Source organism: Balaenoptera borealis, assembly GCF_965194805.1.
Source record: "Balaenoptera borealis genome assembly, chromosome: 8".
NCBI classification, from domain to species: Eukaryota; Metazoa; Chordata; class Mammalia; order Artiodactyla; family Balaenopteridae; genus Balaenoptera; species Balaenoptera borealis.
In genome coordinates, this window is record NC_138865.1 from 112,171,753 (window position 1) to 112,197,125 (window position 25,373).

At 53.5% G+C, this 25,373-nt stretch overlaps 1 protein-coding gene across 1 annotated transcript; it reads left to right on the forward strand.

Moving 5' to 3' along the window:
* The first annotated feature begins 10 nt into the window (after nucleotides 1–10).
* OLFML2A (olfactomedin like 2A) lies at nucleotides 11–25,373 on the forward strand. Its single transcript, XM_082403284.1, has 8 exons — nucleotides 11–254; nucleotides 8,919–9,182; nucleotides 13,810–13,917; nucleotides 16,059–16,268; nucleotides 18,127–18,373; nucleotides 20,508–20,738; nucleotides 21,812–21,997; nucleotides 22,984–25,373. Exons 1-8 carry the CDS (start codon nucleotides 159–161, stop codon nucleotides 23,586–23,588), a joined length of 1,947 nt encoding a protein of 648 aa, XP_082259410.1. The 5' UTR covers nucleotides 11–158; the 3' UTR covers nucleotides 23,589–25,373.

Here is a 25,373-nt window from a genome sequence, read left to right on the forward strand (position 1 = left end):
CGCCCCCAGCGGCGCGGGAGGGGGCGCGGGGCGGGGAGCAGCGGGCAGACGCGGGGCGCGCGGGACGGGTAGAGCTGGCGGCGGCGCCCGGCTAGCAGTGCGGCCCGCGCTTCCCGGCCTCCGCGCCCACTGTCTGTGCCCGCCTTGCCCGTCCCGCCATGGCCGCAGCCGCCCTCCCGCCCCGGCCACTGCCTCTGCTCCTGCTGCCTCTGCTGCTGCTGCTGCGTGCCAGCCCGGTGCGCGCTGACAGTAAGGTATGTGCGGCCCTCCGACCCGGACGCAGCTCGGCGTGTAGCCTGGCGCGAGGGGGCGCTGTGGCTGGGGGTGCGGGCTAAGCATGATGTCTGGGCCAGGAACAGAGGACCCAGAGAGGGAAGACTTAACAGGGAGGCCGCAGGGGCAGGGACCCCGGGAGAGGAGCTCGTGGGGGAAGAAGGGCTGGAGGTAGATGGCAAGGGTGCTTGGGACCCCGAGCCTCTGGAAGGGGCGCTGGACACAGTCCAGTGCGGGGAGGAGGTCAGTACTGAAACCCCGGGCCAGGGAGAAGGGGCGCTGGGAGCTTAAAGGCGGCCCAGACAGGGAGATGCAGTCCCCAGCCTAGGGAGGGGATTCCCGGGAGCGCTGGGCAGGGGCAGCCTGGAGATCTGGCTCAAAGTTTCCATGGGAGGCTGACCCACGTGGGGACAGACCCCTGGCTAACTACTACCTAGCGACTCCTAGGTTTGCAGCAGGACCTGGGCCAAGGCTTTCAGGCCATACGGGGGACCCAATGAACCCAGCTGGGCTGGCCACTCTCCTGACCTCTGGTGTTCCTGCCAGAGATCTGATGCACCCTCCAGAAGACACGGTGTCTCCAGAAGTGACTGAGCTGTTCTCAGTTATGGCTGAAAGGATCTGCTCTGGTGTCCGGCAGACCTGGGTTCAAATCCTGCCTCCATCTCTCAGCTAGGTGACCTTGGGCCTTTATGACCTCTAGATTAGTGAGATCAGGCCTAGATAATGCTTAGCACCACTCTGGCACCTAGTGGGTGTCCAATAAATGATACTGTGATTTTAAAATCTTACCACAGAGACCCCAAAAGGGAGTGTGATCCAGAATGTAGAGAGGAGAAGCACTTAGGGTCAGTCAGAGCAGGGACCTCTTGAGGATGTTCTAGAAATGACCCGGTGAGGACTGGGTTGGGACTGGGGGCAAGTGAGAGGCAGGAGGGAGGTACTGCAGAGCATGAGAGTAAGAGTGACTTCTCTTGATGTCTCTCCAGCCTCTTTCCTGGGTAGGAGGTGAGGCTGCCCTGTCCACAGGCAGGTAAAGGGCAGAGGTCACTAGCCACATGGTAAGTATATGAGCAGTGGGCACTGGCAGACCTTCAGCCTGAAGATTCAGCTCAGGGTATGCAAACAAGTGAGCTGCAGTCCTAACCACGTGCTCCAAAGACAAAGAGGGAATGAGTATCATTCCCATTTTACAGATGGGGAAATTAGGATGTATAGAAAGACAGCTAGCTTGTGGATCAAAAAACCTGGGTTCTGGCCCTTTGTTGTTTTTTGTCTGTGTGACCGTGGGCAAGTCACTGACTGTTTCTGGACCTCAGTCCCCCCATCTGAAAAACATTGTCTCCCCAACTTCCCTTCCATATAGGGCCTTCTAGGATTCCCTGACCTGGCTCGGGTAGGGGAACAAGTGAGCAAAAAACCCCAGATAACCTGGTCAGCACTCTGCCACCTCTCATCTCTCTGGCTGGGAGGAATATTTGGTCTCGGGCATCCTCTGAGCCATGCAGAGGGCTGTAGAGCTTGTGGGGGAGGGCTCACATTCAAAGCAAAGCAAAGACAAAGAAAACCCAACACCCTGTTTATGTAGTGAGTCAGCCAAACACTTGCTAGGTTGGGGGTGTGTGTGTGTGTTTATTTGTCCCAGGGCAAGCTGGGGCTGGTGGGGTGGGGAGGCACATCCTAGAGTTTGGAGGATGAAGCAGCTGGGGGATTCAGCACAGCCCTCCCCCAGACACCTCCCACCCCACACCACTCAGCCAGCTGGGAAAAATAAAAATCAAGTGATGGGTGAATTTACTCTGCATTCCTCAGCACAGCCGGACTCCTGCTGGCTCTGGAGAGAGAGCTGTTTTCATTATCACCCTCCCTCCCCCAACAATCCTCCTTCCTCTTCAAGCCTGTCCTATTTTCTGAGGGTGAGGGGAGAGCCCTTTGGAAGGCCAGTCTGGGACTTGAAATCTATCTAGGGCCCTAAAGGGTTAAGTTGGCCCCTCCTCAGACTTCCTGCTCCTGGGCGGTCCAGCCTCGCCTTCTGCCCAGTACTTTCAGGGGTACAGGGGCAGCTCAACCCCAGTACTCACCAAGGAACTCTGTGGTCTTGGCCAGCTCCTCACTCAGCGTGTTTTAATTTTGTGTTTATAACAAGGTCTCTCCTAAGCAGGACTTGGGGTTTCCATCTAAGGAAGTGCTTTGCCCATCTTGGGAGTGGGAGAAGGAGTTCACAGCTTCCCTGGCATATCTGAGGGACTGCCCAGTGTGAAGGTTAGGGTGGACCGACAGGTAACCACATGAAACCCAGGCACAGCACGAGAGACCTCTGGGAACCTGCTTTTTGCTGCGTGTCCTAGGAATGTGGCTGAGAATTCCCCATCTCTACCTCAGTTTCCCCATCTGTGAAAGGGCTGCTGGCACCTCATGTTCCCCATGCATCCTGGGGTGGGAAGGGGGTCTTTGGTCAGCCCTGCTGCTGATTAGAGGCCCGAGGACAGTGGGGAGGCCAAGGCCTGTGGGAGCTGGGCCAGGGGAGCAGGAGGGGCTAGCACAGGCAGGCGGTGGTGTCCCAGGCTGGATCAGATGTTCCAGGCCAGGCCGGTCCCGGAGGCTTAGGTGTTGCTGCCCCTCCACTCAGGGAGTTTCTGCCTGTGGGTGTAACTGGAAACAGGCTCCAGAGCAGGCAAGGGCTGCACAGTGATGGAGTCCTCCTTCTGCACACAAAGAGTGTGGGACCGAGTGAGGCCCCACGGGATCTCTCTGCAGGGAAGGTCTTGCTCCATCTCTCCTATTGGCTGGGGCATGCGAAGAGCATCCTGGGTGCCAAGCCCCCTGCCCAGGATTTACATTCAGGATCTCACACAACACTCTAAGACTTCAGTGCTCCCTCCCCATTTGACAGACTTGAACACTGAAGCTCAAAAGAGTCAGGTTGGGGCTGCTGAAAAATCCAAGATAGGGAACTTGGGGAGTTTGGAGATCCCTGGGGCTCCAGGATTCTCAGCCTTTAGTGGGCATCCAAATCCCTGGGGAGCCTGAGAGAGTCTGAGTGAAGGGATGTAGAGTAAGGACAGGGCATCTGCATTTTCCAAGTCCTTCCACCCCAGGTAATTCTGAGGCACATCCCCTAGTTGAGAACTCATGGAGGTTTGTGGAGCAAGAGAATAACAGATCATCAAAAAGGAGCTTTTGGAAGGTTAATCCAGCAGAGAGGAGGCTCCTGTATTGCCCAGGTAGCAGTTGATGCAACCTGAGCTCGGGCTGTGGCCGGGGAGTAGAGACCAAGAGATTGAGGTAGGAGATATTTAGAATGAAGCATCCATCGGAAGAACGTGACTGATGGGTTCCAGAGTAAGAAGGAGGCTCAGAGACCTGGGTTGGGCAGGAAGGTAGGTAGACACGGGTTTGGGAGAAGATGCTGGGCCCAGTTTTGGATGGATTAAGTTTGGGGTACCTTTGGGGTGTATCCAGAGGGAGGTGTCCAGCTGACCATGGGCTCTAGGGGAGGTCTTTCCCTGCAGGAGGACATGGAAACTGCCTCTCAGTGAATCTGGGCTGGCCATGAGAGAATAGGGAAGATTCAACCTCAAGGTGACACAATTTGAAACTGTTCTGTTTCTAGAACATTTTATCGGTTGAACCCCCTCTTCCCCATTCTGGCCAGATTTATCCATCTCTCTTCAGAAATATCAAGTACACCTTCTCACCGTCTTATTGTGGGATTTCCTTGCAAATTGCTAGGGAACTTTTTAAGCACAAGCCACCCACACTTCTGGGGTCTTTGGCAGCAGTGTGTGCTGAGCAAGCCTGCAGGGAGGGTGGGGGGCTGAGGCAGCAACTCCAGCCCTCAGGCCAAGGGCAAGGTGGGTCAGGCCCAGTGGGAGCCCCATTTCCCCTGCCCCACCAAGGCCTGATCCAGGGCCAACATCTCTATCCCAGCTCATTTGCTGGTGGAGAAGCCCTTGCCTGGTGATTATTGGTGGTCATAGGAGGAAGAGCATGTGAACTAAATTTTGGAGTCAGCCTGTGCTGTGTGACCCTGGGCAAGCCCCTCATCTTCTCTGATGCTCAGATTTCTCCTCTCCAAGGTGGGATTGTGGTGAGAGCAAAGAGGTAGAAAATGATGTACAAACGTGAGGGAGGGTTATTGGGAGCAACTTCAGTAGCAAGTAGACAGCAGTTGTTCTATGCCAGGCACTCTGCATGCATTGACTCATTTTAGCCTCAGGACAAGCTTATGAGGAAAGGACTGTTATCCTCCCCATTTTACAGAGGAGGAAGCTGAGGCTCAGAGGGGTCAAGGTCATGTGGGGAGGACACGTGGGAGCTGGGATTTGAGCCCAGGCCTGGCTCCTTTCCATGGTGCTCTGCCTCCTCCAGTCAAGCAGCACAGGACATAGTAACCACAGGAGGTACGGGCCTGCCTGGGCTCCTGGCAGCCGTGGCTGGAGCAGAGGCTCTCTTCCGACTCCACTCCTGACTCCTGGGCTGTGTCAGGGCCTTGGCCGCCCCCATCAGGACGTAGCACCTCATCTGAGGAGCGAAGGAATGTTGCAGTCTGATGTGGAGGCTGCTGCTGGTGGGGATGGGCGTTGGATTATGGGTGAGTCCTGAGGAAGAGGCCTCTCTGGCCTGGCCACACAGAACACACCCACATCCCCTCACTGGGCTCTTACCCCCACCTGGGGGAGTGGGTGGGGCTGGCTAGGGGTTCCAGCAGAGCCGGGAAGGGGGCCCAGAAGTCTCAAAGAGAAGGCAGGCTTACGGTAGTAGCAGCGATCTAAAGAATGTACAGCATCCGAGCCTGGCTGTCCGCGTTCACAGACAGGGAGAATTGCCCAGCAGGGCCCAGGGTACACTTCGCCCACAGACAACCCAGGACAAAGCTTCCACCCGTAGCCACCTCCTTCCTCACCCTCCTCAGCCTCCAGGGGACAGCAAGTCTCCCCACCCTGGGCTCTGATCCCCTTGAACGAGTCATTTGATGGCTCCAGGGCTATTTCCTCATCTGGAGGACACTGCTAAGAATATCTACCAATGCACCCACGTGGAAAAACAAAGGGAAAAACAAGCCCCTGTCAGGATTCTTGGTGGTAATAATAACAACTACAACATATTCCTGGTATTCCGTCTCTCAGTTCTCACACAGTCCTTTGTTGGGTACACACTAGCAGTACCCTCATTTTACAGATGAGGAAACTGAGGCACAGAGAAGTTAAGTAATCTACCCAAGAGCACACAGCTGTAGGTGGCCCATGGCTGTGTTCCTAACCACTGCCCCACACTTCCCCAGCACTCAGTGAGTTCTCAGTAAATGTCTCCTCCCTGGGCTCTGCACCCCAGGCTTTCTTCCTCCACCCACCGTCTGTCCACAAAGCAGCCTGAGTGAGTGTCCCGTGATGCAGATCTGACCCTGGCTCTCTCCTACTTAAAACCCTTCATGAATGGATAAAGAAGATGTGGCACATATATACAATGGAATATTACTCAGCCATAAAAAGAAACGAAATGGAGTTATTTGTAGTGAGGTGGATGGAGTTAGAGTCTGTCATACAGAGTGAAGTAAGTCAGAAAGAGAAAAACAAATACAGTATGCTAACACATATATATGGAATCTAAGGGAAAAAAAAAAAAGGTCATGAAGAACCTAGTGGCAAGACGGGAATAAAGACACAGACCTACTAGAGAATGGACTTGAGGATATGGGGAGGAGGAAGGGTAAGATGTGACAAAGAGAGAGAGTGGCATGGACATATATTCACTACCAAATGTAAAATAGATAGCTAGTGGGAAGCAACCGCATAGCACAGGGAGATCAGCTCTGTGCTTTGTGACCACCTAGAGGTGTGGGATAGGGAGGGCGGAAGGGAGGGAGATGCAAGAGGGAAGAGATATGGGAACATATGTATATGTATAACTGATTCACTTTGTTATAAAGCAGAAACTAACAAAGAAAACAAAAAAAAAACAAACAAAAAAAACGCTTCATGAATCCCCAGTATTTTCAGGAATAAATCTAGATCCTCAGCCAACTTTCAGGGCCCTCCACGAGCGGGCTCTGCCACACCCAGCCTTAGCTCCTGCCACCCAGGCTCTCTGCAGGCACCAGCCAGAGTCAACCTCCTCCAAGCCCCCAAAGTGCCAGGCCCTTGCTTGTCTTTGCATATATGACTTGCTCTCCCTGGAATGCTCTACTCGTGCTTCGAGATGTCCCCTGGGGTGCCCTCCTCTGAGCAGTCTTCATGGGTGTCTTTTTCTGTGATCTCAGAGCTCACTATATCAGCTTCTCTCATGGCTGAGAAGGTCAAGGATGTACCTCTATTTCTTCTGCACCTCCAGCTATCACCCAGAGTCTGACTGAGGCCAGGGTTTCAAACAGGTGTCTGAGGGCTCAGAGCAGAAATGGAGTGCCTGCTGCCCTTCCCCAGAGGGCACTGGGACACTCATGGGGGCTGGGCTTGGCAGAAAGCCCAAGGGAGCCTTGAACTCACCTGGGTCCTGGCGGCTTCAGTGAGAGCTTAGTAGCCATGAGGCCTGCGGTGTTGGTTTGTTGATTGAGCCATAAATAGCTGTGTCCTGAGAGCCTGGAAGCCCAGGATGGGCTGGCTGAACCAGCTAGGGCAGTGGCTGGCTGGGGCTCCGAGAGCCCGGCTGGTGTGTGAGGGCAAGGTAGGCTGGAGGCGGTGACTGAGTCTGGCACCTACCGCTGATCTCACCAAGCTGACTCTTGCAGGCACAAAGTCCTGCTGCCCCAGGGACCAGTGACCACACTTAGACACTTGATATGTGGCCTCCCAGGGTGGGATCGAAGGAAAAGGGAGGAGGGAAGGGAAACCACTAAATGGAGGTCATGTATCTCATTTGAGCCTCACTATGAGGAGGCTGGGTATGGAGAGTCATCCATTTTACCACTGAGGGAATGAGGCTCAGAGAGGTTATGTAACCTGTTTAAGGTCACACAGGATTTGGGGAAACAGATTTGTAGGAGAAGCAGCATAAACCAGTGATTTCTATCTGGAGGCAGATATCCAAAGCTGGATGTTCCCAGGTGAAGCTGTGTGAACTTGTGACTTCACCTCTCTGAGCCTCTGTTTCTTTAGCTGTATTAATAATGGCTCACAGTTAAGACACACTCACTATTGCTTAGGCTCTGTTCTTTACCTATATTAACTCATTTAATCATCACGACAACTCCATGAGGCAGGAGCCCATTTTACAAATGAGGAAACAGAGGCACAGAAAAATTGGGTTGCCCACAATCTCACAGTTACTGGCCTAGGCTCCAGACACCATGCTCTTAGCCCTGTGCTCTAGAGTGTCTGTAAAATACGGGCTTGTTTATCCAACAGATATTTCCAGGGCTCCTACTCTCAGCCAAGCAGGCACTGTTCTGGGGATATAGGAGGGAACTAGACAAAGTCCCTGCCTCTAAAGGTGCCTTCAGTAGAGTAGGGGAGACAAAAAATAAGAAAACACAGATATGATATTTCAGATGGTAGTGCGTGCAATAAAGAAAAGCAAAGCCACTACATAAGGGGACAGAGAGAAATGGGAGGTGTGTGGTCAGGGAAGGCTTCTCAGAGGAGGTAATGTGTAAGTTAATGTGAGGGAATGAACTCAGGGAATATGAGGGATAGGGGTTTCAGGATGAGGGTACCAAATTCGCAAAGGCCCCTGAGGGTGGAGTGGAGTGAAGGAAAGAGTGGCAAAAGGAGGGCCTTGAGGGAAGGTGTCAGCTCACATAGGCCTTGAAGGCCAGGCTAAGGACTTTGGAGGTAACGATACCCCCCCCCCCATACACAGATATTATTAAAGGGTGTAACGCACCTGAAACCTGGGATGTAGTAAGTGCTCCGTAAAAGGTCTCCATTCATATTTTTTTACTATTGTGGCAAAATACACATAACATAAAATTTACCACTTTAACCATTTGAAAGTGTACAACTCAGTGGCATTTATGTAGTACATTCATAATGCTGTGCAACCATCACCACTACCTAGATCCAGAACATTTTCATCACTCCAAAAGGAAACCGTGTACCCATTAAGTAAACACTCTCCACTTGCTCCTCTCTCTACATCCTGGGAACCACTAATCTGCTTTTTCTCTCTATGGATTTGCCTATTCTGGATATTAATATAAGTGGCTCTTTCATTTAGTATAATATTTTTCAAGGTTCATCCATGTTGTAGCATGTATCAGTACTTCATTCCTTTTTATGGCTGAATCATATTCCATTGTGGGGCTATACCACACCTTGTTTATGCATTGATCAGTTGATGGACCTTTGGGTTGTTTCTACCTTGTGGTTATTGTGAATGGTGCTGCTGTGAACATTCCTGTACAAGTCCTTGCTTTAACACCTGTTTTCAATTCTTTAGGTATATACCCAGGGGAGTAGAATTATTGGGTCACATGGTAATTTCATGTTTAACTTATTAAGAAACAGCGAAACTGTTTGTCACAGCGGCCATTACTCTTTTCATTGTTGTTATTATTATAAGGCTTCTATTTCCTTGTAAGGAAATTTGTTTCCTTCTCTAATGGTGCCCCCAAAGGCCAGGGGGGCCGGATCCTGCTACCTGTCCCTCCCTCTCCTTCTCTCCCCCTCCCTTCAGCGCTGGCCTTCGGCTCACCGGGGCCCCTCTTGCAGGTGTTCGGCGACGTGGACCAGGTGCGCATGACCTCGGAGGGCTCAGACTGCCGCTGCAAGTGCATCATGCGGCCGCTGAGCAAGGACGCGTGCAGCCGGGTGCGCAGCGGGCGGGCGCGAATGGAGGACTTCTACACAGTAGAGACTGTGAGCTCCGGCACGGACTGCCGCTGCTCCTGCACCGCCCCGCCCTCCTCGCTCAACCCCTGCGAGAACGAGTGGAAGATGGAGAAACTCAAGAAACAGGCACCCGAGCTCCTCAAGGTAGACTTTCTGGAGTAAAGGCCGGGATGGGACCCCACTCCTGCGTGAACACCTAGCGTAGGCTGGCGCTGGCTGTCCCTCCAATGAAAAGGCCACACGTTCTAAGGCAGGGGTAGTTCTCATCCCATTTCACAGGTGAGGAAACAGAGGCTCCCTGAGAGGAAACCAATTCCTGCCTAAGACCATTCGGCCAGTCAGTGATGGAGGCAGCATCCTTTGGCTAACTTACCTGGATAGAGCCCTTTACCATCTAGTAGCATCTATCCCAGTGTCCTGTGTTTTACCCAAACCAGGTCATCTGTCAGCACCTCCATGTAGTATTTTGTGGCATTTGATTGTTTTTTATGGAATAACGTTTCCCATACTCACGTACCACCTTCGTGCCAGATGTTGTGCTGAGCTCTTTTCTTTTTTTTAACATTAGTTCTCTAAATTCTTAAACAATTTTGTGAAGTATGGGATCTTTGTCCTCATTTTATAGGCAAGAAAACTGAGGCTTGGAGAAGTTAGGTAACTGGCCCAAGCTCTCACATAATGACATGCAGCCGCAAGTCTATACCATATTTTTATGTAAATTTTGTGCTTATAATCCCCTCCCCCCACCCCACCATAAGAAGAATAGAAAGAGGCACCACCTCTAGGTGCCACAGCCCTGTGCCAGGCCCACCACCTGGACCCATGGCTTGGATAGGCATGTGCAGGGAGACCACAGTCCCCCATCCAGCCTGGCACCTTCGTGCCATTCACACCATGCGCAACTTCGTGCTTGGCGGGCCTGGTGGGGCTGGGATGTGAACTCAGGGCCTGCTGTGTCCAAAGCATGTGTTCTAAATCACACTGCTCTCCTGTCTTCCTTTCTGTAATAGCCAGATAATTTGGTGGCTTTTGAGAGGATCCTTTTCTTTTATAATTTCTTCCAAACATGTGTCTATTTTGCCCTTTTCGTGTCAAGAACTGTGAAGTTGACTGAGATGTTACCCTACTTGTAAGCTAACAAGTTAGCCTGCTAGTTTCATGGATGCTGGCAGTAGACACGAGCCAGAGACAAAGGACTTTATTACTCACAGTCGCCAGAGTGTCTCCACTTTCTTGCACTGGTTCTCCCACTCACTTCCCACGGGGTGATGCAGTGAGGGCCAGATAATACCTGCACACACAGTGGGATGTTTTCCAAGAGAGGAGCCCCAACTTAGAGAATCCAGATCTCTTATAATGAGCACCAAGCACACCTTCCCTGCTCCAGAGGGAAACACTCTCTGGATGCTCCAAGGCTGTTCACTCTGCAACAAGATGGCCTGGAACAAGGACAGTCAGTGCCTCTGCAGGCAAGACATGCAGAAAAGCAAGAGGCCTGGGAAGAACTGTCTCCCAACATTTGGCTAAAAATGTTTTCTTTAAATTTAACTTTAGTTTTATTTTTGTAACTACTGGATGGATACCAAAACTCTTGAAGTTGGGGGTGGTGTTTGAATTTTAGGCCAAGTGGCCTCTTGACAACTTGGCAGTTCCTGGACCATAGTGTCTCCCAAACCCAGTAGGGCCCTGCAGACTCCAGGCACTGAAGCCATAGGCCAGTCTTCAGTTACAGGGACAAAACCAACTTTTGCTCAAATCCACTTCTCAACAACTGAATTGTAAGCATACTTGACATGAGGATAGACAAAACCTTTTCCTAAATGCTGGCTAATTTAATCCTTGCTACAGCCCTTTGGAGAGGGAACTTATGTTCCCAGCTTTACTTGGGGGAGGAATCTGAGGCCCAGAGAGGAACTGTGACTTCCCTAACATAACACAGCAAGAAATTTGAATCCAGGAATTCTCTGCTGTGTCCCCTTGCCCAGTGGAGAGGTCACTGGGCAGTTCTCTCAGCCGGGAGCTGTCCCTTCAGCGCACAGCAGCCATGGGGGGTTTTATTCAGCCTTATAGGACTGGACTGGGGCAGTGGTGGGATTAACCCAGCAGGAGGGGTCGTAGGAGGAACACAGAGAAGATACTCTGCCTCCTTGATACTGTAGAAGTATAAGTGAGTACCCGACAGGTACCCAGTGAGCCCCAAGAGGAGAAGTGGACAGAGGCAGTAGGAGACAGAGCTGAGGCCCCTGTCATTTGGCTTGGCTCCCCCTCCCTCAGTGGGCAGCCCCCCCCGGGAGAGGAGGTTAGGGGAAGCCACTGTGGAGGGGAACAGGGCAACCCACCCTATACCTGCCCCTTGTCTCTACCCCAACCCTTCCCCTCAAGCTAAGAACTGCGGCTGTGATTTAGCCTTAGTTGCATGGCTCTGAGGAGAAAGAATGGGATTCTAGATCCCCTTTCTTGGGGGCGTGTCTCTCACCTCTTCACTCCTTTTCCTTCTGGACATGAATATGGCATGGCCCCACCCTTGAGGAATTCCAGTCTTATGGGGACACAGCTCCTGACCCCAGTAATGGCAGTGCAGTCAGTGCTGGGCCAATGGACGTTCCAGGGACTGTGGGAACCCAGAGGAGGAGGTAACATTACAGCTGGGCTTTGAGGGATGTGTAGGAGTCCCTCAAGTGAGCAGAAATAAGAACATTCTGGGTGAGAGTAAGTGGAGTGGGTGTGACCCAGGGTGCCCCCCTGCCCTCTCTCTGCCCCAGCCCCACTAACCACCTGTCAATTCCACACTGTACTTCTCAAACTACATGTGGTGAAAGACCAGTTTTTAAAAAAATCTGTCAAGCACTGGGAATTCCTTGGCAATCCAGTGGTTGGGACTTGGCGCTCTCATTCCCAGGAGCCCAGGTTTGATCCCTGATCGGGGAACTAAAATCCTGCAAGCCATGTGGCTCAGTCAAAAAAAAAATCTGTCAAGAACCAACACTCTTGTAAAATACTATAAAAATGAATTGTTAGGAAAATGAATGGAATAGAAACAGACACGCAAAATACAAGTCCAGTGTTGTATTATTAGAGTCCACAGATATAAAATTTCTCTGTCAAATGGCTCTGAAAGTTTATAAAAGCCTACACTCACTTTTTGTAATTATTTTATCACAGACTGGTAACGAGCAGCTTGGACTTGTGCTGGTCCGCAGACTACATTTTGAGTTGCTCGGCTCAAACACACCATGTGTCTTCACACCTCCAGCTCTTTGCACGAGCTGTTCCCTGTGCCTGGAATGTCCTTCTCCGGCCATCGTTGTCTAATTTGTGCTCCTCCTTCAGAGCTCAGTTCAAACAAAACTTCCTGCTGGCAGACTTTACTAAACCTCACACACTCCCAGACAAGGTCAGTGCCCCGTCGTTAATGACCTGGGCACCTGTGTGTGTCCCCACCTGCATTCCCTGATCCAGGCACCTCTGTGTTACTCTGCACTCCTTGACAGCCTGTAAAGGACCATGAAGGCTCGTGTCTATTGTCATCACTGTCCTTAATGCCTGGCCCAGAATGAGCATTTGCTGAGGCCGAAGAAGGTGGCAGGGGCAGATCAAGAAGGGCTTGAATGCCAGGGTCAGAAGATAAGTAGCCACACTTGGGCAGTGGGGAGCCACAGCAAGTAATCTAGCAGGGGAGGGACCCATGGTCAAAGCTGTGCTTTGGGAAGCCAGTTTTGGTGGCCATGAAGTCAGCAGAAGTGAAGCTAGGAGGTCCCATTTAGCCGCCTGGAATAGTAATCATCATTGCTGGTATTCATGAAGGCCTTGCTGTGTGCCCATTCTGAGCTGAGCCCTATCCAGACGGTACTGCTCCGCTCCACAACCTTGCTGCCCATTTCACAGAGAAGGAAGCTGAGGCCCAGGAGAGTCTCCGTGCATGGTTCTCACACTGAACTCCACAGAGCCCTGGGGTACCACGCAACCCCTCGGAGTCTGAACAAGGTTGTAGGGGAGCAGAGAAGACTCAAGGCCCTATCCCTGCTTCCACCAGAGCCCCCCACCCCCTTTTTCTGTCCTAGAGATCAAAGTCTATTCAGAGAAGAACTCTCTGGCTTAAAACAGCTTGAACACCCCTGGGAGAGTGGGAGTAAAACTGTGTTGGAAACAGCTGGCCAAGGCCAGACCGGAGCACCAGCATGCCCAGGCCCTGAGAACGCATACAGGGGGTGCGCTGGAGGAACCGCCCACTAGAAGCAAGGGAAAGCTGATTTCCCAACCGGCTCCTCGTGCCAAGGTTTCCCTGACACTCTCGTTGGCATCTTGGCCACTCTAGCTAGGATGCTGGGTTACTAGATGCCCACACCAATCAGGCATTGCCTACAGGCTGTCCCAGGAGGACGTAGACTCCCAGGCACTTTGGTGGGCAAAGTGGCTCTTTGAAGAGAGTCACAGATGCAGACTGTTAAAAGGGAGGCACATGGAAGCCAAGGCTGGGCACAAGAAACAGAAGCAGGGATCCAGGGGATGTGGATGGAGCTCCCTCAGTGTCCACTACACACCTCGTGGGGTTGTTCAGGATTAAGTGAAATGGCTCATTCAAGCCCCTATACAGTGTCTGCCACATGGAAGTGCTCAAAAGAGCTTTTCTTGTGATTATGAGCAGGCTGGGTCTAGTCAAGCAGACCACTCTGAGGCTCTGGGGTTCACGCTCTGGTGGGGCTCCTTTTGCACCCTCTGTGCCTGGCTGCGTGCTGTGCCTTTTCCCTAACCCTCACCCTTCCCCGGGCAGCTGCAGTCCATGGTGGATCTCCTGGAGGGCACCTTGTACAGCATGGACCTGATGAAGGTGCACGCCTACGTCCACAAGGTGGCTTCCCAGATGAACACGCTGGAAGAGGTAAGGGCAGGGCTTGAAACAGAGGCAAGGCTGGTGCAGTGCTGGCGGCCAAGGGTAGTGTCCGAAGGGGCCTAGGCAATTCTGTCTGGACCCTGGTGGCTGTTAGAAGCTGGACTCCTGCAGGGAGCTGGGAGAAGGAGATGCAGGCCACAGGGTCCAGCCTTTGAGGAAGAGGTCTGACTGGGCCTCAAGGGCCTGTAGGAAGCTGGAAGGCTGGGTGGAGAAACTGAGGCACCTGCTGGTTGTATGAAAGAGGTGCAGAGGGGGCTGAAACTTGCAGCCACCCTCAGTTCGCCAAGACCAGGGCCCATATATTGCACAAGTCTGGGGCAACCATTCGCATGAAACGCCAGCATTGTGCAGGACTGGCCAAGCCCACGGGGGCCAGGCTCGAGGTCGCATGGCTGTTCAAGGACCCACCTACCATGGAGGCAGAGGTGCTAAGTGTCTTCTCCTGGTCAGGGCAAATGTGCTGGAGGGCTGGGCGGGTGGCTGATACTGCCCCCTGAGGACAGGGACAGAGTTGAATGACCCTGGAGGTTCAGGCTGCAGGTTTGAGGTTTGCATCTCTGCTGGCACAGCCTGGCCTCCGCCTGTTTCCTGCATCCGGTCCCTGCTGGGCTGCTGGGAGCCTGGGGATATGCAGCTGCCAGGAGGGGCGTGAAGGTTTCCTTTCCCAGCTTCCTTTCCACAGGGAGGGGGACACCTGGGCATCCTGTGCCCCATGAGAGGAGATTAACCCCTTACTCACCCCAAAGTTGGGGTCACAGTGACTTTAATTATTCAAAAAGTGTTTGGTGAGTATCTCTTATGTGCCAGGCCCATGCCAGCATGGGAGAATGGTAACAGTTGTTGAATTTCTACTGTGCACCAGTATTTCCTGTGCATCTAGTACATGCCAGGCTCTCCTGTTGTTGGTTCTACAGTTAGCCTCCTTTGACCTCTCCTCTGGTAATCTTAGGAAATGTTAACTCACTTCACGCAACTATGAGCCAGACAATCTGGAGGGTATGTCTGCAGAGCCTGGAACAAACCAGAAATGATTTCTGCAGCCACAAGGAAATGATTTTTAAATTATCTTCTGTTTTGCATTATCTGTGCTTTGCTTCTGTTCACTAAGTGATAGCTATGAAAAAAAAAGAAAAAGAAAAAGTTTTTGCTAACACTGGGAGGAGGCGGAGAGAACAGCCTCACTGCGGAGGAGATGGCTCCCTCTGCCTAAGGGAAAAACATCGCAGGAGGTCAGGCAACAATCTGGGGTCCCAGCTTCCTTCTGCTTTCTTCCCTTACGCCAGTGGTTCTCAACCGGGGGTGAGTTTGCTCCCCAGGGGGCAGCTGGCACTATCTGGAGGCACTTCTGGTTGTCGCAGTCTGGGGGCGGTGGGTGGCGGATGCTATCGGTCCTAGGGGGCAGAGGCCAGGGATGCTGCTAAACATGCTACAGTGCGCAGGGCAGCTCCACAGCACCCAAATGTCAGCAGCGCTGAGGCGGAGAAACCTGCCTTACACAGTGTGCCTTCTGTCCACCCTGCGATCCAGGTGGCAGTGGGGCTAGGGGCTGCTAAAGCCAGGCAGAGTCCCCAGCAGTAGGGAGACACTGAGGCAGGGCAGGAGAACAAGAGGAAGAGTAAAGGTGGGGCTTGGTGCGGTGGGAGGAGCCAAGCCTGCCCAGGAGAGAAGTCGGAGACTTGGAGACTAGGAAGGGATCAGAGACCATAGCAAAACCCCACAGAGTTCCAGTGTTTGAGTATTTTATAAAAAAGAGGTATTTATGTATTACTTGTGAAATTAAAAGGTAATTTTAAAGTAGCAAAAGATTGGTAGCAACTGAAAAGGTGGATCCATAAGGGACTGGCTAAATACATTTTGGCCCATCCATACAGTGGCAAACTGTGTGGCCAGTAAAAGGTATGGGGAGCGCTATATATACAGATATGCAAGAGTTCCCAAAATAGGCTCAAATGAGAAAGCAAAGGGCAAAGGAAAGAAAGGCAGGGAGGAAGGGAGGGAACGCCCCACCCGTTCCCCCAGGCCCTGCTCAGGAGACTGGGCAGCAAAGCCTGATGGCAGAAGCTGGGGTGTCCACCAGGGCTGGGGACAGTCAGAGGAGGCTGGAAAGCTCTTGGGTCCCACCCCCACAGAGTATCAAGGCCAACCTGAGCCAGGAGAACGAGGTGGTGAGGGAGAGCATGCGCCACTTCAGGGAGCAGCTGAGGCACTACGAGAACCACTCAGCCATCATGATGAGCATCAAGAAGGAGCTCTCCAGCCTGGGCCTCCAGCTGCTGCAGAAGGACGCGGCTACGGCGCCCGCCGCTGCCCCAGCCCCCAGGCCTGGCAGTAAGGCTCAGGTGAGGCCAGGGCTCTTGTGACGGGCCAGAAGGTGGGTGGGCTGGGAGCACGGCGTGCCAGAACCTCGGCCCTGAGGGCCAGCTGGGTGGGGCTTTGGGGCCGCAGGACGGGGCCGAGGGCTGGCACAGCGGGGGAGTCCGTGGCAGGGTGGGGGCAGGGGGTGCCTGCTGCTCAGTGAGCCGTCAACACAGCTGAACTGGGAGCAGACGTGGGGCTCCAGCCCTCGGAGCTGGAGTATTCTCCAGCAGTATTCTCACTCCTGGTTCCAAACTAGTGGGGACAAGGTTGTAGAGATGACCCTCCCTGCCTGGTCCTGAGGGACCAGGTCGGCTGCGGCAAAACCACTTCTAACCTCCCCTGCTGCGGCTGGGCCCCTGGCTGGGTCAGGCCTGCTCATGGGTAGGTGGGCAATGCCTCGGGGACCCCAGCCGACTAATACCACTTCATCCGGCCCATCCTGGGGTGGAGAACTCCTGCAGCAAACACCCAGCCTTCCATATTCAAACTCAGCGCACAAAGTGAGCAAAGGCCCTCACCAGGCTGAGCCACCTGACACACAACACACCTTTGGGCAGATTTGAAAAAGGCCCTCCTGTAGGCAGACATGCTGCAGAAAAGGCTCTCCCACAGCCCAGATAAATTAGAAGGAGGAGCCCCCTTTGGGTGGATAAATTGTACAAAGGCTCCTTCCTGTGACAGACACGTACCAGGGCGTGTGGCTTGGCAAATGGAGTACAGACTAGACTTCAGTCCCATTCGTGCCCCTTTGACCATTTCCACGTGCAGGATACAGCCCACCACTCCCACAGTGGCCTTGTGATTTGGTGAGTGGTGGAAAAAGGGAGCTGACTTCTTCGCAGACATTATCTCAGTTAATCTCATAGCCACCTGCAAGGAGGGATGCTCGTTGCCAGTTTGGCAGATGAAGAACACGGAGCGGGGTCACTCAGAGAAGGTGGCTGTGTTGGAACCCGGGCCTGCCTGACAGCCGAGCCCATGCTCTTCCTCTCCACCCCTCAGCCTCCGTGCTGACATTTTGACAATGGGGCTATTTGTGTCTGCAGCAGGGACCACCTAGATGCTGATAAAGCAGGGAGGAAGCCTAGTGCTTCGGCCCGGAGCTGGCTTCCTGCTCATTCGTGTGCCAATTCCACAGTAAGAATGAATCCTGTTTGGGCAGTGGCACAGAAGGTCTAGATCCTGTACTTGCTGTATCTCCTAGAGATCCTGCCTAACAATGGGTGATGTCACAGGCCCTAGGTTCTTGTGCCAAGCCAGCATCAGAGGCATTTAAAAGGAAGCAAAAATAGCAAAATTCACAAAATGTTAGAAACAGCATGCCCTAAGGTCAATGCCCCGGTGACCAACCATCCCAGTTTGCCCAGGACTGAAGGAAGGGTTTCCCAGGATACAGGACTTTCAGTGCTAACACTGGGAAAGTTCCAGGCACACTGTGATGAATTGGTCAGCCTGCCTTGGGGCCTGAGAACCTCTCCCTGCCCACACACAAAGACCAATGAGTGAGAGAGACAGGGATGGGAAGCTGACCTCCCCAGGGAGCAGACCGTTGTAGTCTACCCCCAGGGGGGAGTGTACAGGAGTTGGGAAGTAGAACAGGAATCTAACCTATCAGGCTGGGCTTCAAGCCTGCAGGAGAGCTAGAGAGCTGAGTAGGGAAACTGAGGCACACCCCAGTCATGGATGTAACTATGGGAGGAAAGCTGTGACTTCATGAGCACCTGGGACGCGGGGCCAGGAGCAACATGGCCATTACCAGCCCCCACATGCTGAGCCTCCTGACACCCCACAACATCCCTTCTACCATCCTCTGAATCTGAGACTTCCCTTCTCCCCCAGGACACAGCTGGAGGGAAAGGCAAAGACAACAACAAATATGGCAGCATGCAGAAGAGCTTTGTAGACAAGGGCCTCACAAAACCTCCTAAGGAGAAGCTGCTGAAAGTGGAGAAGCTGAAGAAGGAGGGCAAGGGCAGATTCCCCCAGACCACAGCCAAGCCCCGGGCCCTGGCCCAGCAGCAGGCTGTGATCCGAGGCATCACCTACTACAAGGCAGGCAGAAAGGAGATGACCGAGGCCATGGCTGGTGAGTTAGAGGAAGATTGGAACCTTGGGGAGTGGGGGCCCCTACAGGGACCCAGGGTCTTCTCTACAGTCAGACTGCCCCAGATCTCAGCTCCATGGGTTACCTGTTGGTGCCCTTTGCTCATCCACACTATGGGATAATCCCACTCCTGGGCGATGAAATGATCAAATCAACACAAAGGGCCACTCAGTTCCTCTCCAGTAGTTATAGCTGTCTCCACCCTCACTGGCCTTTTCCTTCTTCATTGAAAGATGTGCGGAAGGTTCACTATGTACGTGCTGTACCTTCCAGACTTTCTGCCTAACACGGAGCTCACAGTCTAGTGGGAAAAAGCATACCCATAACCAGGCAGCTGCCTCTGGTGGGCGGGCGAACGCAGGGACCAGACCAGTGTTCTGGGAAGTGACCTGGGGCCTTTGAGGCACCTCCCGTTTCCAGACTGGCCTTGGGGTGGATGGCCTCTCCAGCACCTCCCACTCTTTTCCCCCCAAAGAAGAGCCCACAGACTCTTGTATCTTTCTTACAGCTCCCTGCCCGATCACAGTGAAGGACAACAAAATAATGAACCGAGAAACAAGAGACAAAAGTTCCAAGAGTACCCAAATTTCTGGGCCATCCCCACTGGTGTGACTCCTGATTCTTCCTCTGAGCCCCTCCCCAGATGCCTGCTCTCCTCTGATGTCCCTGAGAGGTGTCCCAAGCCTGCTCCCCCTTCCAGGGTCCTGCTGACCTCCTCCTCCAGTGAGGTTCTCTGCCCAGCCCATGCCCAAGGGGGCCAGGGGTAGAACTGTGAGGGACCAGTCTCCCAAGAGCCCCCTCAATTCTTGGCCTCTCAGGGCTCAGGGGCCTCTTCTCCCAGCTCCTGGTGCCAGCTGCTGGCTCTGAGTCCTGCCAGGTTAGCCTAGCCACGGCATAGAGCCTCTGACCCCTGGCCAGGGCTCTGCCCAGGAACAGCTGCAGGCATCTGACTCTGCCAGTGAGGGCCGTGGGAACAAGCCCCTGCCCTGGCAGGCTGCCGAGGCTGGGCCCCACTGAGGCCTGCTGACCAGAGGGGATGCCCTCGTTCCCGAGAGACTCCAGGGGCTGCTCCACAGCAGGGCCTGGCTAAACCCCATGCAAAGAGGAAGCCCAGCAGGGAGAGAAAAGGAAGAAGTCAGGTGATTGTCTTGGAGTCAAGGGGCCTCAGTGCATCTCTGGGGGCCACACCATCACGGTAACAACAGCACCATTCCTTTGTCTCTGGCATCACAGCTTGCTGAGTCCTTTCACACATGCTGTTGCACTTGATCCAGCAGAGGAAACAAGCTCAGAGAGGTGAAGTGACAGCCTCCAGGTTTCACGGCGAGTTAGTGGGACTGGAGCCCAGAAGCTGAGGAGTTTTTGTCCCCTGCTCTTTGCCACTGAATCTTTCCCTACCCAGACCCCATCCATTCCAGCCCAGGAAAGCGTGGGTCAGGGATGACCCAGAGATGGCCCCAAACCAGTCCCACGGAGCTGAAAAAGTCCTCCTATCAGCAAAGCCCGTGCCAGCAGGAGTGGAAGAAGTGGGGGAGGGATGCCAAGGAAGCTGAGAGACGGGAGATAGGAGATGAACGAGGGGGCACAGGCAGAGAACTGCGTCCAGAGGTGACGGGAAGCTGGCTGCACCTGCCCTTCCCTACCTGAAGGGGCAAATGCTGGGTGAGAGAAACTAGAGGGTGTTTCCAGGGGAGCGGACTAGGAGAAAGTCTGTAAAACGGGAGCAAGGGTTTCTGCCTCCTGGAATTGGATCCAGGAAATGAAAGGGGTCTCACATCTGGCACTTCGTATTTGCCAGGATCTGTGCAAATGTCTTGTACACATTTTCCTCTAATCAACACAACAGCTTGACGTGGTGGACCTCATGACTCATTTCACGGAAGGGGAAGACGAGGTCCACCGAGGCAGGGGACTTGGCCGAGGCCACTCATCTGAGGGGGCTATAGCCAGTCTGCTGACCATGAAGCCTTCCCCACCTCCCACTTTTCGAGGCCTTTCACTCCTTAGGGGCCACCCGCACCTCTCCCCCATGGCCCCAGCGCTGGGACCCGGTGGGCCTGGACCCCGGGCAGCGGCAGTGCTGCTAGGATGTGAGCACAGGGTCTTCTCTCCACAGACAACGCCCTCAAGGGCACTTCCTGGCTGGAGCAGCTGCCGCCCCGGGTGGAGGGCAGGCAGCCCGAGCCCAACTCAGCAGAGCGTGACGAGACTGGGCCCAGGGCCTCTGAGGGAGCGGACTTGGCCCCTGGCACCCCTGCCTCGGATCCCACCCCCACCCCTACCCTGACTCCCATCACCAGTCCCCTGCCCACCACGCCACCTTCACGCCCAGAAGTCCCCAGCCAAGGTGAGTAAGCCTCACAGAGGTCAGCAAACTACAGCCCGTGGGCCAAACACAGCCTATAGCCTGTTTTTATACAGCCCTTGAGCTAAGAATGGTTTTTACATTTTTTAAGGGTTGTTAAAGAATATGGGACAGAAGTATGTGGTCTGGAAAGTCTAAAATGTTTGCTATCTGATCTTTACAGATCAGATCTTGACAACATTTACAGTGAAACAGGTAGTGTTTCCAACAAATTCTTCTTAAAACATCACCTAGAACCCCATCATCAAATCCAGCAACTATTTTCACTTCTGTATTTCCTCTGTCTAGTCTTTGGCCCTGTTTTTATCTCCACGTTTATAGTTTTGGCTTGTGTCTTAGGTAGAAATCTTCCTCGTTAAATCATCGATCGAGCCCGTCCTTCTGGAGGGCATCTTGGCTACCTGTGATGACAAGACAAAACCATTCCCTACTTTGGTCCACGTGCATTCCACTTCTAGGAATCTCTTTCCTAAAGGATCCATCAGATATGTGAACAACAGCTGCAGCTTAACTGGTTTCCTTGCAGCCTATTTCTAATATCAGAAAACTGAAAATAATCTAAAGGTCTAACACTGAGGGGACTGGTTAAATAAATTCAAGGGCACAGCTGTCTGGCGGCCTGGTGGAACCTTGAGATCACATCATTAAAAGGCCATTTAATGATGTGAGAGATTGCTCAGTAGAAGGAAAAAACAGGATACCTAAAACTGTATATTCAGAAGAATCATGGTTTTTTTTTAAGTATGTCTGCATGACTATACATGCAGAGAAAAAAAAGGAAAGGAAGGAAATACAACATGTTTAAAAATTTCTTTGAATAATAGAATTTTGAATGATTTTTATTTTCTCCATTCTCCTTTTCTGAATGTTCTGTGTATTCTACAATGATCAGACATTGCTTTGATCATGAAGAAAGAAAAAAGAAATAAATAAGGCTGCAAACAAAACCTCAGGAGCGATTTAAGTTAAGACCCAGATAACGTTCCCAGGACTGTTGCTCTGGCTCAGCGTCTGTGGGTCTGTGTACCAAATGCTGCACCCCTTGCTCCCCACAGGCAGAGAGGCGAGCTGCGAGGGCACCCTCCGGGCCGTGGACCCCCCTGTAAGACACCACAGCTATGGGCGCCATGAGGGAGCCTGGATGAAGGACCCTGCTGCGAGGGATGACAAGATCTATGTCACCAACTACTACTATGGAAACAGCCTGGTGGAATTCCGCAACCTGGAAAACTTCAAGCAAGGTCAGGGACCCCTGTGATGGGAAAGGGGCAGGTGTGGGTAGCCTAGGGAGGGTCCCCCAGGGAGACTTGGCCCTCCTTTGCCTTGTGGTTTCCTGTGGTCCAGACTTCCCCTGCCTGGCCTAGCTCCGAATGGTCAGCCACCCCAAGAAGAGGAGTCTGGGGGCACCCCCTATGTGCTGGCCCCAGGCCAGAAGCTGGAATGCAACAGCAAACAAGATGGATGTGGTCTTGCCCTCATGAGTGTAATTTACTGTCAAGGGTAACAATACTTAGAATTTCCACTTGTTGAGTGCTTATTATGTGCTAATCACCAGTGTGTATCACCTCACGGTATCTTTGAGGTGGGGGTTATCACCCTGTTTTACAGATGAGCAGAGCCCCAGGCCTTACAGGACCTTCAGGTCTGGGCAGGGAAGGGCAGAAATTTGGTTATCAGATCTGGAACATGATGAGGGGAAAGGGTCATTTAGACATGAGCTGCCCTCCAGAAATGCACAATCTGATGTGCATGGCAAAGGCTTCAAGAAACAATTTCAATATAGCGCTAGAGGGAGGCCTCGGGGGCTATGGGAACCCAGCCTGGAGATCAGGGAAGACTTCCCAGAGGAGGTGATGCTGAGGCATTCCCCAGGCAGATAGGATGGGAAATGGCAGTCTAGGCAGAGGGAGCAGCATGGGCAAACGCCCTGAAACAAAGCACAGGGGCTGGTATCAGCCTGTGTCTAAATCCTGGCTGTGCTGTTCCACAACCAGTGACCTTGAACCCTCTGAGCCTGTTCTCTCCCCGGCAAATGGGATAATAATAGTACCTCCTTCATGGGACTGTCTTGATGGGATCAGATAACTGGCCCAGCTCCAGGCCCATAGCTCACTCAGTATCCTTGCTGGGCCACCCAAGAGCCCTGGTCCCTGGCCTCCCTGGTCCCTGGGGTGGGCTGGGGTTTTTTCGGGAAGCTCCGGTGTGACCTTCCGCCCTCCGCACGCAGGCCGCTGGAGTAACATGTACAAGCTGCCCTACAACTGGATCGGCACAGGCCACGTGGTGTACCAGGGCGCCTTCTACTACAACCGCGCCTTCACCAAGAACATCATCAAGTACGACCTGCGGCAGCGCTTCGTGGCCTCCTGGGCGCTGCTGCCCGACGCGGTGTACGAGGACACCACACCCTGGAAGTGGCGCGGCCACTCGGACATTGACTTCGCCGTGGACGAGAGCGGCCTGTGGGTCATCTATCCCGCTGCGGATGACCACCACGAGGCCCAGTCCGAGGTGATCGTGCTGAGCCGCCTGGACCCCGGCGACCTGTCGGTGCACCGTGAGACCACGTGGAAGACGCGGCTGCGGCGAAACTCCTACGGGAACTGCTTCCTGGTGTGCGGCATCCTGTACGCCGTGGACACCTACAACCAGCGGGAGGGCCACGTGGCCTACGCCTTCGACACGCACACGGGCACCGACGCCCGCCCGCAGCTGCCCTTCCTCAACGAGCACGCCTACACCACCCAGATTGACTACAACCCCAAGGAGCGGGTGCTCTACGCCTGGGACAATGGTCACCAGCTCACCTACACCCTCCACTTCGTGGTCTGAGCGGGACCTGGGCTCACAGGAGAGGAGTGGCCTCCTCCTGTGGCCATGGGGGGCATGGGGGGCTCCCCACAGCGACTCCTGCAAGGGACTCCCTCAGCAAATATTTACTGGGGCCAGGCCTGGAGCTAGGTGCTAGGCAGTGGGCACAGCCAGCGTCAAGCTTCCTCAGCACGCAGTGGAGTAATAATCACTTCCACTTGCACAGCGCTGCCAAGAGCTTCATGCGCACTAACCCACTTAATCCTCCTGACACCCTTGGAGGTAGAGACAGTTAAGCCCATTTAACAGGTGAGGAGACTGAGGCCTCACTTTGGATCCGGCAGGCCCATTTTACAGATGAGACCTGACCATGCTCTACCCTAACCTCCCCCTACCTCCAGCCCTCTCCCTTCTCCCCTCATTTCTCTTGTTCTCTCAAGTCTATGTCCCTTTCCCGGGGCTACTCAAAACCAGAGGCCTTTGGGACCAACACACTAGTGTTGGGTGGAGGCCCAGCTCTTCGTGCCACCCCAGGCCCCTGTTCTGACGGAGCTGTTGATGGCCCTGGGGCTTTGGGCCCTTTGGCTAATGGCCTAATGTCCTTGTTCCATGCCTTGGGCCAGCCCCCCATCCCCACCCCACCCGCTGTCTGACCACATTCCAAACCGCCACAGTCACCCAGCCACTGAGCAGAAACCACACCCTGAGAAAAAATACCAGCCCCCAATCCAAGATCCCCCCCCCCGCCACCGTACTCATTTTTATTTTCTCTTATTCTTCATCAGTGCCGTCATTTGTTTCTGCAGCAGCAGCTGAGAAGGTTGCAGGCAACTGCCTGCCAGCAGCAACTCTACCAGGGTGGGGAACTGGGCCAGGCCCCGAGGCTCCCTCTCCACCCAGAAGTGCTGGCTTTGGCCACATACCCAGGCTGTGGCACCTCTCCCCAGTCCCTCCCAGAGCCTTTGCGCCTGGGGTCCACCTCGTCCTTTCTCTCTGGGCCTTTGAACCCACAACCTATACGCACTCAGGGATACCTCCAGGTCTGCCACGAGCAAGACCCTAGGCCTGAGGCTGGGTGGCACCAGGATGAAACAGGTTTCTTCTTCCTTGTCATTCCTAACCTGGTCATTTGGTGGGCTGGCCTGGGGGACCGGGGAAGGCTGAGATCTGGGCAACCAGGTCCAGAGGAGGCTTCGGACCTTCTGGGTGCAGGGAGGAGTCAGAGGTGGAAGCTGGGAGGGAAGGAGAAAGGGATCTGTGGATCAGACTTTTCCTGGCTTCAGAGATAATGGTGCCAGGGCTGCCCCGAGCCCAGGACTTGGGGCTGAGGGTGCACAGGTGGGCTTCCCCGAGCCTCAGACCCAGCAGCCCCGGGGACAAGACCGTCAGGCCTGCCCCTCATCTGCTTTGAACAGTATTTTTAGAACTGGAAGAAGTTCTCTGGTCTGACTCCCTATATCTACAAAGGAGAAATAGGCCCAGAAAGGTTTAGAGAATGGCTCAGGGCCACAGTGGGAACAGGACCCAGCTGATCTCCTTCCAGAAGGGCTTTGTCTTTATCCTTTATTCTCCACGCTCAGAGGCAGCTAGGCAATAGACCACCCAGCACCCAAGTCATCCCAACACTTCTGAGGGGTATTTACTGCTGATCTCTACACAACCCCGGACCCTGCTTCTGTCATTCTGTCCCCATGCCAGCTCCCAGGTATCTGTATATATGAACACCCAGCTGCCATGTTGGGAAATTCAGCTGCATACCCAAGAGTGTAAAGAAATGCATTTTGTGCAGAATACATTTCTTTCAGG